General features: G+C 34.5%; 1 protein-coding gene across 2 annotated transcripts in view; it reads left to right on the top strand.

Moving 5' to 3' along the window:
- CDH19 (cadherin 19) overlaps nt 1-3,734 on the top strand; it is a 94,396-nt gene extending 90,662 nt beyond the window's left edge. For both annotated transcript variants that reach the window (XM_077886541.1, XM_077886525.1), the window contains exon 12: nt 50-3,734. In XM_077886541.1, the coding sequence (XP_077742667.1) occupies nt 50-540 (491 nt within the window). In that variant the 3' untranslated portion in view covers nt 541-3,734. The remainder of the gene's footprint in view (nt 1-49) is intronic.
- Nucleotides 3,735-17,379: the final 13,645 nt, after the last annotated feature.

Genomic DNA, 17,379 nt, shown 5'->3' on the forward strand with positions numbered 1-17,379 from the left:
TATTTATTATATTATGTTAATTCATACTCTCATATGCTTTCTTTGTCAGGGTTTATTTTTTTGATCCTGGGTCTGAAACAGCGAAGGAAGCCAACTCTATTTCCTGAGAAAGGTGAAGATTTCCGAGAGAATATATTCAGATACGATGATGAAGGGGGAGGAGAAGAAGATACAGAGGCCTTTGATATTGTCCAGCTGAGAAGTAGCACCATCATGCGGGAACGCAAGACACGGAAAACTGCTGCAGCAGAGATCAGGAGCCTGTACAGGCAATCTTTACAGGTTGGCCCAGACAGTGCTATCTTCCGGAAATTCATTCTAGAGAAGCTGGAAGAAGCTAATACTGATCCTTGTGCCCCTCCTTTTGACTCCCTCCAAACCTACGCTTTTGAGGGAACAGGGTCATTAGCTGGATCCCTGAGCTCCTTAGGATCCGCAGTCTCTGATCAGGATGAAAATTATGATTACCTTAATGAATTGGGACCTCGCTTCAAAAGATTAGCATGCATGTTCGGTTCTGCTATGCAGTCAAATAATTAGGGCTTTTTTATTAGTAAAATTTAAAAAAATGCTAATATGTTTGGGCAAACTGGTAGTCTCTTGGTAAAGAGTTGTGTACTCCAGTTCTTGGGGTGGGGGTGAGGTGGATTATAGCATCTTCTGATTTCCTTGAAGTAAATGCCCCTTGTTTATTGCAAGCTACCCACATGTTGTCCCTGAGCGCAGGCGTGGAAGGATGCTAACAACCAGCTCTCCTGTGCCAGTGCAGGCCAACTCTGACATGTAGCAAATAGTCCTCTAGCACTTTTTTTGCTACCATCCAATACAAATTCTCTGAACTTTTGAATTTTTCGTGTGAGAAAGGCCCTGAACTAAATCAACTTAATATTATTTCATTTAGCCATTTTTTAAAAATCTTACAAAGTGAGAGGAAAGTGTTTATGTGTTTTAAGTTCCTGATACTATATGGAGATACACATCTAGGAAAATCTGGGTGATTCTATAAAACTTTTAAAAGCTGTTTTTTTATGAATAAGCAAGTTTCTGATTCAGATTCTATGATTCATAGTCGTTTGATATTTTAAAATCATTGTCAAGACCATACTTGAAAACTGATTTCAAATTTAGATACATACTTGGTATGTGTTAATTAATCAAAGATACAGTGTAGATTTGTATTGTCTTTGATCTTACAGATTTGTATAAAAAGGGAGTATGAAAATATGTCTGGGAGTGTTTTATGTTATTTTTTTATGTAACCAGAGTATATCTTCATCATTACAATGCAATAGCGAAATACGTGTCAAGGTTTACTCGACATTAAATTTAAACTTTATGATAATCATGGAAAGCATGAAAAATTTTAAGTAAATTTTTATTGCCACTAAAAATGATAGCAATAAATGAAATAAGTATTTGATTCAAAGTTGAATTAATATTCATCCAAAATATTATGATCAACCATACTGATTCTTACCACACATAGAATAAAACATAAAATTCTCAGCATTTGTATTTTATTAAGAGCTTAGACTATAACTGATTCTTTACTGTCATTTTTTTTATGATGGGTTATAAAATTAGGTGCAATAGTTCCTTTTATTGTAGCATTATGAAGGAAGTATGCTAAGCTCCTGGACATGGTAAAATCCATGATAACATCCACATAACAAGCTTTATGATAACATCAGATAATAAGATAATAAAACACTTTAATTTTAATCAACATCTTAAGAATGATCTTTATTATTCTATCCAAATCAAAAAGGAATTCAAAATTCATAGGTTGAATGGAAAGAAAATGGTGAATACAATGTTCTCAGAATTGTTTTATATGTTCATTTCTTATTAGCAGCATGTGAAAATGAGCTGAACCAAATTGATCGTATAGGCTTAGATAAAATATTTTTAATAATTTTTATTTGAATAGCTACAGCATTTTTTCCCCTCTGTACTTTGAAACATAAATACCACATGTAATAGAAGAGAGGCTTTCCATCAATATCAATTCAGGTACCATTTTGTTGGCAACATAGGTATCATCACTTCACAACAGCCCAAGACTAGAAATACAATGATTTAGGAGGCTATTAAAAGTTGATGAGAAGTCATAAGCTGTAGAAAATCCTATGCATTCATACCATTATTTACTTAGGGAAGAGTAAGAATACTAAACCAAACAAATTGTTAAAAGAGAAACACTTGACAATAAAATAAAAAATGTATGAATTGAGAGAATATCTATCACATCGACATAAAATTGAGAGTATAATTAGATATATTTCAGGAATTATTCCATAAAGGTTTATTCCCTGTATTTAAAAGATAGTGCTGTGAAATCTTGGTTGAAGAATTGGAAAGTATGATAAACAACAGATAAATCAATCCATGGAAAATAAATGAAAAAAACAGAAATAGGGTCTTCTGAGGACCTAGTAGGTTCTGTCATGAATGAAAGCCTATGAACAACTTATCAATTTGGATAGACACTTTAAAAAATGCACATCTGCATCAGTGGGGTTTCAGGTTGGAGTCCAGTGACACTAAGCAGATGTGTTAAATTCTGACGGGATTGTTAATCATAGGTACATAGGAAAAGAACATAGTGGTTGCATATCTATTTGCTAGTCTAAAAAGTGTCCTTTTAAACTATATAAAAAATAGTATCTGAGTTTTGTATAAAAGATGCAATTTCATAAAAATCATACTTGGTTATATTTCAATAACATTTGACCTTTTTGTAGTCGCTTGGGTGTTACAAGAATGCAGCTATATCCTAAGCTAAAGGCATGACATTAAGATCTCATTTTTGTCAATTTTAATAAAGGCTAAATCAATGCAGATATTTATGAAAATAGCACAGCTTCATATTAACACCTGCAGTGCTTAAACATTACCCTTAGTTAATTCGCAGGTTTGTGTGTAAGTCTGGGATTACTAATGGTTGAAATAAGAAAATACTTCAAGTCCTTTAGAGGGATCAGAAACTGCTAGTGATAATAGGTGTTCATCAAACACCTGTGCTTGAGCCTACCAGCCCTGAGTGTGAATTAGTGCACTATTGTTCGAGTACCTGTGTGAACTCTGTCAAACTGTCTACTCTTTGTAGATCTGAGTTTCTAATCTGTAAGACAAGGTCCAGGGTACCTAATTCACATGGTTGCAGTGATGAATTAGTCAAACAAGAAGCACAAGCAGTGCCTGATTCAATAAAGAATTACATGACGATGGCTGATGTTATTCCGCTGGAACATGCAGACTCCTTTTCCTTCTAGTCCCAAGTGATCTCCACGGCTTCACAGCATGTTTGTCATGCAAATCAACTTTCTGACCTGACATAGAAGGCCATGTAGTAATCTGCCTTGCTCATTTCTGCATTCTTAACTCTTCCAGCTTCATGTTCCAAGCCGGAAACAATCTGCCCCCAAACATTTCTCTTTTTCATTCCCTCACTTCATTCATGTCTGCGATCAACTGTGATTTCCTCAAGAAGGCCTATCTGATCACTGTCTTACACTGTGGCCCTAGCTCTGCCCGGCTTGTATTCAAATCCCTTAGCCACCTGGCATTACAACGTATATGTGCTTTTTTTTTTTTTTTTGTGCATCTTTATCACTTATTAGAATGTAAACCCCAATGGGCAAGGAATCATCTCTCTTGTTCACTTGTTCTTGTCTAAGATTGTTTGTACCACATTAAGTGGACCAATAAATATTCCTTAATGTAACAATGAATCCCAATCTATTTTACCTGGTCGTGTATAGAAGAAGCCATATTGAGTTTGGTTAAATAATCATATGGAATTAATATATTTTTCAAAATAGGTCATTGCTGGGTAGTTCTCGGGTACAATAAGATTTTCAAAATATATCTAGTAATTATAGAGTTTGGTATTCTTACTAATTATAGAGTTTGGACATACTGGTATTATCCCCAGGGGTGAAAAAAGGTAATGACTTTAAACTATTCCATCAAAAGAGGTCCTATGGTAAATACTGTAGAAATTCACATGTGAAAAAGTTCCCAGGAAGTGTGATGAGTATGAAAACATGTGCAATGCATGAGAATTCCACTTCCTGTTTATAACACAAAACTTGGTAACAAATGCATTGTTAGATTTACAAGGCTACGCGAAACCTACAAACCACACTTACACAAGTAAATTCATGTTCTTTTTTAATGACGTAAGAGGACATTAGATAGCAAATACACTAATGGCTGGGAGACAAATTAGAGAATTAAATGGAGGAAAGGAATATGTGTTTTTTTAAATATATATTTCTGATTATGTCTGCTTATCTATTTGTGTATCTATTGGGATAAATTGTGATTTCTTGGAGGAAGGGAGACTAGCACCTCAATCCCACAGCAGATCCTTAGGACCTGTTAAAATGTGTTGGTACCTTCTTTCTTCTTTTCCTAGAGAACTCTGATGATGGGAAGCTGAAGAACTGGTCTGAAATGGTGGACAGACAGAGAGGGCAGGAGCTGGACCAAATGCAGCTCGTAGCTGTTGACAAGGCAAAGCTGCATGAGTTTCCCATAGATTAAGGAGGTTGCTGCTATAGAAATTTTGCACAGAGGGAAAAAACTGAAAGGGAGCTTAAACTAGTCATCCAAAGAATATGTCACAGAGGCTAAGGAAAAATAGAGACCTCAAGTCCTTAATGTGTCTCCAGATACCCTCTCCATTAGCCCACAATAGAGCGCCAGCAATCAGATGCCTGACATCTCAGAGGACTCTAGCTGTGGGATTATGGAAGTGCCAGATATGTTTATTGTGCCCCTTACCTCCGTCTTCAGACACTAGAGGTCCAGAAACAGCAGAATAAGTGGGAAAGAGTGAGAGAGAGAGCCTTACATTGGATGTAAGGAAAAAGGATTTTAAAAAGTGTTTTTGACACTGACCAGAAGCTGTGCAAACTGTCTGGGACTTGGCCAAGGTGTGCATCAGAAAGATCAATGCAAATGTGTATGAAAACTGAATGCTATAAAACATTTTCATGATATTTCTTTCAATTTCAAATGAGTCAATAACCTGGATACATTAATATGTCAATTCAATTTGGAATTCCATATATTTTAAATGATTCAAAAATCAATTCTCGTCTAAAACCAGAAGCAAAATACAAAAAAAGTAAATGTAATTGATCATGTTCTTAAAACACTTGTGAGCACATGAAAACAGCTTACACAGTTTTATTTCACGTCATTCTTTTGTGCTTATTCATGTTCATATTTAAAATGTGATATGTTCTATTTAAAATGTGATAGTTCTGCAGTGCTAAGTGATTTATCTCAGCTACGCATAAGGCTGAACATTGAAAATACCTCATATTCATGCTTACATAGAGGTACAAATCTAGGACGTTTTGTCTAGAAAAGGAAGCTGATATAAGTATTTACATGTTTCCATAATATTATCACCTCACTTACATGCTAGTGAGAATAAGTGGCCTATGAAGTACATTTTTAATTGTTTTCCAGTTGCTAACATTTCTTTGTTGTGTAAACTTTGGTGAATAATTTAAAATGTTCTTTTTCAGTACTTTAATTTGTACAATGGGGTATTAAAAATAATCAGACTCTCATAAGAAAGTTAACTAAAATAATATATATGAAGAATTAATTATTCTCTAACATACAGAATGCATGACATTTTATCTGTTATTATTAACAAAACATTTATTGTGATATTAAGTTTATCTTTAGAAATGCTCATAGACCAAGCTCATTACTCTACAATTAACATGGACAAGAAGAAAATGAATTAATGCAGGACAATAATTAGCTGGCTGTTACTTACCGTCTCCCCACCTTGACCCTTCCAGGGTAATGTTCCATTATTACCAAAGGAAAAAATTAATTGCTCAAGTAATGCATTATGTATGAGATGTTCTGATTGAAAGTCATCTCCCTATGACATTTATTTGGGGGGAAAACTCTCTTAAGTAATAACCACAGATCAGGGCAATTTTTTCTAGGTATGGATATCTTAGGGGAAAAAAAAACTATCAAAAAAGAAAAAGGTTTGTTTACTTGGTCACTAATACACAAATTAATTTATTTCTCTATTAGATTTACATGGAAGAAATAAAAGAAATATGCTAACAGCTCCAAAAGAAAGCTTTCAAACCTGTGGTTAAAAACGTCTAAAGTTATTAATTTTATATTATAAAGTTCTAATTTTATATTAGGAGTTTAAAATTAAATTACAAAGCAGATTGTTCTCATCACCTCTGACAATACAAAATGAAACTCTGCACTCTTGGCTTTTACCTACGTTGGCCTATCCTCCTCTTTTTAAAAAACAAAAATTAAGAACCCATTACCATATGTTCTCTGTTGAGTAAATTTTTATAATCTTTCCCTTTCTTTTATCCAATCATAAGGCTCGGGCAAGTTCTAGGCAGTTGTCCAGCTCATACTGACACCTCAGTTTCCAGACACTTCTTTCTTACTCCAGATGACCTCTACATCATTCTGGGAGCTTCCTCTGCAGTACTAATTATCTAATTTTAACTTTCATTAAAATTTAACACATACCTGAACTTGACATATTCAATTCACATAGAATTTCACCTGATTTTTAAAAAACAGTTTAAGTTTTACTAAGTGTATGAATTAAGTCAGAAGTGAATAAATCAGACAGTATATTCATCCATAGCAACTTATCATTATCACACATTGATTAATAGTAACATGGTTTTTAAGAACAAAAATGTCTTCTTTATAAAATATTCTCTACAATCATGATACTTTATTTTTATACAAATACCTGAAAATGAAATCTATACCAAGACACAGGCTAAGAAAAATTGTGAACTGTAAAGATTCTAAATATTTCTCCCATTAAGGTCACTTATTCTCAATAAGTAAATGAACAAATATTGAAGGTAATAATCCAATAATAAGAAGATAATAAACCAATAATCCATGTTTCCACTTACTGAGGTTAAAAGCAAAGCGAAGGTTCCCTTTGGTTCCCAGAAATTCATGGTATAAAATGAACATATTGGCAACCACATTAATCACCCAATCATTTACACATCTGAATTGTGGCTGATTTCTTTTTGAACTTCCTACCAAAATATTGAAAGGTGGTATTGATTTTTAAGGTGGTGGACATAGAATAACAAAAGTCAATTTAGTAATATGCATTTTTTTTTCTTTTTTTTTTAGTAATATGCATTTTTAACTTGAAATTCCTTATTTAAAAATGTCTTCTGGTCAAACTAGGGTCAAATCACACAAATCTTTAAAATAATAAACCCAGCGAGGATGAAGAAAGAAAGAGGAAATAAATCAGGAGCCAGGGATCTGGATCCATTTTAAAAGGGCAATTGTGCTTAACTGACTGCTTTCCATGCTCTCTTTCTACTTTTCTTGGTGAAAACTAGTAAATTGAAATCCTTTTTCTATAGTATTTTAGAGAAAAATATTAAAACCTAGAGTCATAAATGTATTCCTTCCTAGGCAATCAAAATGCATTGTTCCTACTGCTAAACTGAGGTTTGACTCTTGGCAAAGGCAAGACTGACAAGTCATAGGCCACCATACTCCCACACAAGACACTGGACCAAATGTGCCACACTCTTTCCTCCACCCTAGTGCCTCTGGCTCTGTCCCTAAGGGCTGATTTCCAAAGTTCCTGCCATTGCCCAAGGAGGGAAAGTTCTGAGCAATAAAATTTCTTAAATAAATTGGAAAAAAAAAAAAAAAGAGCCCCACATCAGGTTCCCTGCATGGAGCCTGCTTCTCTCTCTGCCTATGTCTCTGCCTCTCTCTCCCTCTCTCTCTCTCTGTGTCTCTCATGAATAAATAAATAAAATCTTAAAAAAAAAAAAAAGCCGACCTGCTTCCACTGCTAACTCACTTTATTATGGAAAGACCAAGGAGACGTAGAGGGGACATTAAAAACAAAAAATAAACAAAACAAAACAAACAAACAAAAAAACCTCCAGCGAGAGGTGCGTTCTACCCACTTTTACTTAGATGGAAGACTGCCCTTCTGTATTTTGTGCCATGGCAGATATTACCATTATCAGCTCCAAGTGAGGAATATAATGGAAAATGTATAAGAGAGTAGCATCAACTGACACAGAATTGCATACTACATTAAAATCCTAAATTTCTTATGGTTTCTAAGTATGTTTTCTTTTTTTTTTTAAGATTTTATTTATTTATTTATGAGAGACACAGAGAGAGAGAGAGAGAGAGAGGCAGAGACACAGGCAGAGGGAGAAGCAGGCTCCACGCAGGGAGCCCAACACGGGACTCGATCCTGGGTCTCCAGGATCAGGCCCTGGGCTGAAGGCGGGGCTAAATCACTGAGCCACCTGGGCTGCCCCAAGTTTGTTTTCTTATTGGTTTGCAACATTAATAAAAATTGATAGATTTAGTGAAATAGGGATAACTTGAACTGAAAATCATAGCTTAGACTTTTATGAGTGAATCATTCTAGAGTATTTAACATTCCAGATTGCAAAAGAGTTTCTGCCCTTGTAAATCATTTGCAACTTTATAACGTGTTCTCTTTTCTAATTAAACTGATTGCACAACACTGGGGGAACCTTGGGATTTGAACTCAAAGAGCATTATGGAGGCAGAGCTATTCATTTCCAAGCTGGTTCTCACTTTGTCACATGCCAAACTATTCTAAAAGCCAAGTGCTACTTTCTATGGCATGTCTGCTACTCCCTACGGCAGATTTCAGCCCCAAATTTTCCCTTCCCTAATCACTTCCATTTATTTTTATACTGTATATAACATTAAGTAAATCAGAGTATTCCATTATGACCTCTAATTGCTTTTCTGAAAGGTAGGCTTCTTAAATGTATTAAATATGTTAAACATGGCAACAGTCCCGCTGAGAGACATAGGGATCTCAACAACATCATCACCTTTATAAAGCAATTGAAGATGCTTCTCTTTTTCCAGGCAGTTCTTTAATTCAAGTAGAAATGATCTGAGATGTGGCTTTTATAATTAGCCTTTGCCTTAAGACATTGCCCCAGAAGAGAAAAGATCAGAATAATAATGAATTTTTAAATAACATACCTACACTGCTTTGCATTAATAATAGAAGAGTCAACGGATATCGGTTTGAAATACTCAAGTATTTAGTAGAAACCCTTTGGGGAAATAAAGTATATGGTTAGCACTGTTAATCTTTTCAAAAGTTAAATCTCACACAGTTAAACCACTGTTAAACTGCATGTAAGTCAATATATCCCTAAAGTGACCCTCAACTAAAAATAACAAGAGGTGAAAATGCAAATTTTAGAAGATACTTTACTACCTAAGCAATTACTTTTATCAAAAGATCCACTTGAAGAATATCATTAAATATCTTTAAAATATGGTATCTATACGATTCCTATATAATTTCATGTTTAGGATAAATTGGTTCTAGTATACTAAGTGACATATACGTACACATACACATGCAAAAATACTACACTGAGCTGTGCAATATAAAACACTGTTATATACATATAATAAAGTGCAGAAGTCACACCATAAGATAGTGAGAATCACTCTGCTGTATTCTCATTCTAGTTTCTTTCTAATGACACAAAGCCATCCCACCTATTCAACTTCCATTTTTAATCTCAAATAGCAAATATTTGAGTGTCCATTACACAGCAAGCATTTTAGCAAATGCTGAGAAAATCACGGAGAGGGTTGCCTGGGTGGCTCAGTCAGTTAAGCATCTGCCTTCAGCTCAGGTCATGATCTCAGAAACCTGGGATCGAGCCCCACACTGGGCTCCCTGCTCAGTTGAGAGCCTGCTTCTCCCTCTCCTTTCCCCTCACTCATTGTCTCTGTCATAAATAAATACAATCTTAATTAAAAAAAATAAAATCAAGGAGAATAACACAAGGTCTCTTAACACTAAAAACATATTCTAAAAGGAGACACATGCACAGCAGTACATTTATCACAATCCAGAAACTATTGGAAGTAAATATAAAGTGGGTTGGGAACATGGTGGAGGTGATATTTGAGCCTCAATTTGAAAAAGATTGATGAGGATATCGACATTCACACAATCTTTGCAGACACTGTACCATACCTCTTACACATGTACCTCCCATGCAGTGGAATTTTTTTGGATGTTAGAACTTTCTTGGGACACCCTGCTCCGTTTGTCAGTACATAGGAGTTACCTCAAAGCTAGGCTTGCACCAAAGACACAGTAGTGAATAGCAGTCATGTTGCAAAGGCAGACACTAGGTAGGGAGCTTAATCCTGCTGTAGAAAGAGAGCACTGTATTGCACAACTCAAGGGGTGCCATTCATTTTTCAGTATGTATTGGATAGTGTTTGTTTTATGAGGCAACTCTGGCCACAAATGTCATCCTCTCAAAAAATTTTTGAATATTTTTAAAAAATAATTTTAGATTTACTGAAAAGTTGTGATGACAGTATAGTCTTCCCATAAAACACATATCCAGGTTCCCCGAGTATTAACATTTTACATGAGGGCAGCACATTTATTGTATTTATATATTATATTTATATATTTATAATAATAAAGATATAATATTTATAATAATATATAATATTTATATAATATTTATATAATATTTATTATAATTAATGAACAAATAATGATATATCATTACTAAAACTCAAAATTTGTTTGAATTTCCTTAAATTTTACCTGATGTCTCTTTTGTTCCTATCCAGGGTACTTACCACTTTGTTTTCACACACCTTAGGCTCCTCTTATCTGCTGTCTCAAGGCTTTCATTGTTTTTAAAGACCTTGACTGTTTTGAGTGGCTCTAGTTATGTATTTTGTAGAATATCCCTCTATTGGATTTTGACTAGTGCTTTCCTAGTGGTCAGACAGGGGTTATGGGCTTTGAGGAGGAATACCACTGAGGTAAATTGCTATTTTCATGGTATGGTAAATCAAGGGTACCTACTGTCAGCATGGCTTATTGCTGCTAACATCCACCTGGATTATCTGGTTGGGTATTTGTCAGTTTTTTTCCACTCTAAAGTTACTCTTTTTTCCTCCCTTTCCATACTATGCTTTTTGGAAGGAAGTACCTATGTGTAGCCCACACCTAGGACATGGAAAATTATGCATCCCCTCACCCCCTCACTGAGGACAGAGAAAGTGTGTAATTTTCAGGATGTTTTTAATGAAATGTGTGTCTATTCTCCCAATGGATTTACTTATTTGTTCATTTATTTTTTTGTTCATTTATTTATATCACTGTGTCCTTACGGATATTTTTGTTCTATTTTGGGTTATATTACAATATTACTATATTTTGTTGCTCAAATTGTTTCAACTTTGGTCATTGAGAGTTCTTATGTTTGGCTTTTGTGTCCTTATTACACATCCCTCTGTATGTGTGTGTGTGTGTGTGTGTGTAGCACTCCCTCACTTTCTAGCGCTACAACATGCTCTGGTCCTGTCTTGTATATTCTTTGCTCCACTCCCAGAAGCAGCCATTTCTCCAAATATCCATGGTGAATTTTACTGGAGAATGATGTTGGAAACCAAGATTTGGGAAATGGGTGTTGTTATTGCTGCTGAGATGCTATCTCTTTCCTAATAGGCCTTTTCAGGTGACAGAGCAAGGAAATATATTTGCGTTTCTACTGTTACTTGCATATACATATATCTTGATCATATCATAAATATTTCCATACATTACTATATGCATATGCATCAATCAAAATATGAGTTTATACTCATGTTTCCAACACTGATCCTCTAGCTCATGGATCATTCTAGCCTTCTACACTTTATTATTATATCTAAACTATGCTCCAGCAATAAGAAAACTAGCTTCTCAAACCTATTTATATAGTTAATTATTCAATTCTATATACATTTACAGCAGTGTCAAGATTGTGAGCCAGTTTCCTCTTTGAGGCAAAACTTTATACCCTAGATTAAAGGGCTTACGTACACTTTCTTTTACCTTAAGTTTTACAGACTCTGGTTGTTTCCAAAGTTACTTAGATCAGCTCCTTCCCCCACCATCTTTCAGTGAGGTTGTTTCATGGATTTATATAGTTATTTATATACTACAGTTATATTGTTTTGTTACCTTCTGCATTCCATTCTGGGATTCCCTCAACCTCCTAAATATTTTTATTTGCACATATTAAAATTCATTCTATGCTGTCAGTTCAATGGGTTTGAAAAAGTGTAGTGTTATATAATCTCAATCACATTATCATACAGAATAGTTTCTTTGTTCTAATAATGTTCTAATAATGTCCCTGTGTTTTTCCTGTTGAATAATTTGAGTCATATAACTGGTAGCCCTTTAGACTGGCTCCTCTCAAACAGCAATGTGTTTGGAAGGCACCCTCAGTCTTGTAGATGTTTGATAGCTCATTTATTTTATTGCTGGGTAGTATTGCATTATAAAGATGTACACACCTGGTTTATCCATTCACCTATAACAGAACATCTCAGTTGCCTTTTTTGGCAATCATGAGAAAAGCCCATGTAAACACTCCTCTACTGGTTTTTGTTCAAATCAGTCGTGTAAAAACCTAGGAGCATGATTGCTTGATCATATGGCAAGACTATATTTAATTACTGAAAAGACACCAAACTGTGCTCCCAAATGTCTGTACCATTTGAGTCCCCATCAACAGCGAATGAAAGTCCCTGTTGCCACACCTTCATGAGCATTTGGTATCGGGAACTTTTTGGATTTTAGCCATTCAAATAAATCTGCAGTTGTATTTCATTTTAATTTGCATTTTCCTAATTATAAATTATGATGAGCATCTTTTCATATCCTTATTTGCCAACTGTATATCTCCTTTGGTGAGGTGACTGCTCAGATCATTTGCCCATATTTTAGTTGAGTTGTTCATTTTGTTGAGTTTTAAGAGTTATTTCTTCTATATTTTGGATAAAATATAGGAAAAAAAGAGAACTCTTTCTGTATTTTGGATAAAATATAGTTTCCAGATATGTTTTTCAAACTTTTAATCTCAGTCTTTGGTTTGTCTTTTTATTTTCTTAACAGTGTCTTTTGTAGAGTAGGAGATTTTGTTTTAATAAAGTGTACTTTATCAATTTTTTTCATGGACCATGCTTTTGATGTTGCTTCAAAAAACTAATTAAACAATCCAAGGTCATGTAGATTTTCTGCAAAGTTCTCCTCTAAGATTTTTATAGTTTTGTGTTCTCTATCTATGTCTATGTTCCATTTTGGAGTGAATTTTGGGAAATTCATGATGTCTTTGTCTAGGTTTATTTTTTCACATATGTTCATCCAGTTGTTCCAAAACCATATGCTGAGCAGACTATTCTTTTTGCATTAAATTCCCTTTACTCCTTTTTCAAACACCAGTTGAGTATATGTGTATTTCTTTCCCCTGGGCTCTCTATTCTGTTCCATTGATCTATGATAATACCATGCTGTCTTAATTACTATAGCTTCAGAGCAAGCCTTGAAATTGGTAGCGTGAATTCTCCAACTTAGTTATTTTTCTTCAGTACGTATTGATTGTTCTAGATCTTTTTCTTTTCATGTAAAGCTTAGAATCAGTTTGTCTACATCTACAAAATAACTTGCTTCGGTTTGTACTGGGATGGCACTGAATTTATAAATCAAGTTGGGAAGAATTGCCTTTTTAACAATATTGTACCCTCTATTCCATGAACAAGGAATGCCTAATTATTTAGATCTTTGATTTCTTTCATCAGAATTTTGTAGATTTCCACATAAGGAATTTTTCGTGTTAATATAAATGGTAATGCAGTTTAGTTTCAAATTCCAGCTGTTCAGTATAGGTGTGTAGGAAGGCAATTGACTTCTGTCTTTTTAAATTTTGTTGTTGTTGTTAACCATGTATCCTGCAACTTTGCTATGCTCATGCACTAGTTCCAGATTTGTTTCTTTATTTTTTAATTGCTTGGGATTTTCTACATAAGCAATCTTGTCATCATCAAGTAAACGTATTTTTATTTCTTCCTTTCCAAACTGTTTACTTTTGGTTTTCTTCTTTGTTTCTTTCTACTTTCTTTTGTCCAATTGCAGTAGATAGGAATTTCAAGATGATGTGGAAGAGAAGCAGTGAGGGGGAATATCCTTCTCTTTCCCCAATTTAGGTAAAAAAAAGCCTAGTTTTTCACACTACATATGATGTTAGCTGTAGGTTTTTTGTAGATGTAATGAATTGCTGCTCTCTTTTTTGTTTGCTGAGTTCTTTTTTAAAAAATTATGAATAGATGTTGGATTTTCATATTTTTAAGCAATAATTTCTATGATCATTTGGTGTTTCTTCTTTAACTTTGTTGATATTGTGGGTTGCATTTATTGATTTTCAAGTATTGAGTCAGGTTTGCATTTAAGCAATGAATAAACCCTACATGGTCATGGTGTATGATTCTTTTTTACACACTGTTTTTACTAATGTTTGTTTTTACACATTGGTTTGCTGATATAATGTTTAAGAAATTTCATATTCATGTTCATGAGACATACTAGTTGGTGGCTTTACTTTCTTGCAATGTTTTGATTTGGTTTTGGTATTAGGGAAATATTGGCCTCAGAGAATGAGCATAGAATGAGTGAAGAAGAGTTGTGGTTTGAGCCCCACATTGGATGTAGAGATTACCTAAAAAAAAAAAAAAAAAACTTCTCTTGCTACTACCTTTTTTTTTTTTTTTAGAAAAGAAAATAGAGAATTGATATCATTTCTTTTTTAAATATTTGATACAAAACACAAATGAGATAATCTGGACTTGGTGTTATCCTTTTTGTAAGATTATTAATTACTGATTCAATCTCTGTAATATATAGAGGCCTACAGATTATTTTTTCTTGTGTGAATTTGGTAGTTTGTGTCCCAATGCATTGGTCTGTTTGATCTAATTTGTTAGATTTGTGATCAGAGTTGTTCCATGTTCACTCATCATCCTTTTAGTGTTCATGAATTAATACTGATAACTCCCCTTTTACTTCTAATATTTATAATTTGTGTTTCCACTGTTTTTCTCTGCTTGGTTGTCTGTATAGATTGTATTAACTATATTATCCTTCTAAGAAATCATCTTTTGGTCTTACTGATTTTGTCAATTGCCTTTATGTATTTTTTTCAATTCTATTGATCTTTTTTTACCTGATTTTATGATTTGCTCTCCTTTGCTTGCTTTTGTCTTATTTTCTCCAATTTTCTAAGATGAAAACTTAGAGTATTGATTTTGAATCATTTTTATAATACTTTAAATTTAAAACTGTGATTTTATTTCACTTGTTTTAATTTTTTTGAGATTTAGTCTTTGTCTCATATTTAATTAATTAATTAATTAATTGATTGATTAATTAAGATTTTATGTATTTATTCATGAAAGACACAGAAAGAGAGGCAAAGAACAGGCAGGGGGAGAAGCGGAGGGAGTGGAACTCAATCTTAGGACCCTGGGACCATGACCTGAGCCAAAGGCAGAAACTCAACCACTGATCCACCCAGGTGAGCCCCATATATTATTTAATGTGTTCTATGGTTTCCAAATATTTGGGGATTTTCCAGGTATCTTTCATATAAACTTCTCTTTTAATTCCCTTTTGGTAAGAAAATATGCTTTGTAGATTTCTTTTCCTTAAAACTTGTCAAGGTGTTTTGATCACCAGGATTGTTGTCTATCTTAATGAGCATTCCATGGGGGTTTGAGTAGAATATGTATTCTGCAGTTGTTGGGTGGAATACTCTGTAAATGTCAATTTGACTGAATGCTAGTGCTGGTCAGGGCAACTGTATAATTTCTGATTTACTGCCTGCTTGAATTGTCAATTACTGAAAGAAGGTGTTGAAGCCTCAAACTAAATAATGGATTTGTCTATTTATTCTTTAAATTTTTCCCATTATATTTGTGCTTTTTGTTAGATGCACACACATTAAAAATTATGCATAGATATAGACATATCTATCTGTATCTCCCTCTTTACACCTCAAACCTTTCCCTGTTCTAAAATCCACTTCTTCTGAAATTTATATACTGATTAAAGAGTTTATTATTATTTTTATTAACATGATAGATCTTTCCCATGCCTTTCCTTTTTTTTTTAATTTTTATTTATTTATGATAGTCACACAGAGAGAGAGAGAGAGAGGCAGAGACATAGGCAGAGGGAGAAGCAGGCTCCATGCACCGGGATCCCGACGTGGGATTCGATCCCGGGTCTCCAGGATCGTGCCCTGGGCCAAAGGCAGGCGCTAAACCACTGCGCCACCCAGGGATCCCGCCTTTCCTTTTTTTTCATGCCTTTCCTTTTAACTTGAGTCTTTGCATTTAAACATATAGTAAATTATTTTTATATCCACTCTTACAATATGCTTTAATGATTATATTTTTACCATTCACATTAAAGTGATTACTGATATATATTACTATCAATGCTAATAGCTGTTTTCTATTTATTACTTCAAATTCTTCTGTCCTTTTTGACTCCTTACATGGAACCCATGCTTTGTGATTATTTTATCTATAATCCACTTTTACTGGAGCTATGATGACGATGTGGTGATAAAGCGTGAAGGAGGGGAAGCATTCTATAATGTTATAATTAAACTTAGGGTATTATTCGGACGCCTGGGTGGCTTAGTGGTTAAGTGCCTGCCTTAGGCCCAGGGCGTGATCCTGGAGTTCCAGAATCAAGTCCCACATCAGGCTCCCTACATGGAGTCCGCTTCTCTCTCTGCCTATGTCTCTGCATCTCTCTCTCTGTGTCTCTCATGAATAAATAAAATCTTAAAAAAAATAAAATAAATTTAAGGTATGACTAATATTTTTTCATGACCCTGTGTCCCTGTTCTGTGACCTTCACAAGTATTTCTTAGCTCCTCTCTCCTCTCAGGTGAGAGAGAAATCTGGTGGGAGCTAGAGTGACATAGCCTTTGTCTCCAGGTGAGTATGTTTCAGGTAAGATCTTCTTAACTGGAGAGTAGACATAGAGCTAGACTGTTCCATGGGCTCATGGAGAATATTCTGAGTATATGTTCACATTTCCCACTGCCAGAAGTACAAGAAACCTTTCTTTCTTTCCTTCTATTCTTCCTTCTTTGTTCTGCTTTTCCTTTCCTCTTCTGCTGCTTTGGTTCTTTACCATGAGAACCTGCTAGAATTCCAGAGAGGAAATCCACAAAAAAATGCAGCTCCCAGGACTTTTTTATTCTTCAGCAATTCTTCCCCTTACCTGCTAAATCCTCAAGGCAAGCAGATGAAGCTGTGTCTGACTGAATTCACCTGTCTATGGATTTCAGCATGGCAGCCTGTTCTGCAATGTTTCCTGCTAGGTTATCAGTTCTCTGTATTTAAGAGAAGTCAAAGGTTTTTAGCTTGTTCCTTTTTTGTTGTTACTATTGTAAGAATGAGGATGAC

Source organism: Canis aureus, chromosome 1, assembly GCF_053574225.1.
Source record: "Canis aureus isolate CA01 chromosome 1, VMU_Caureus_v.1.0, whole genome shotgun sequence".
Classification (NCBI taxonomy): Eukaryota; Metazoa; Chordata; class Mammalia; order Carnivora; family Canidae; genus Canis; species Canis aureus.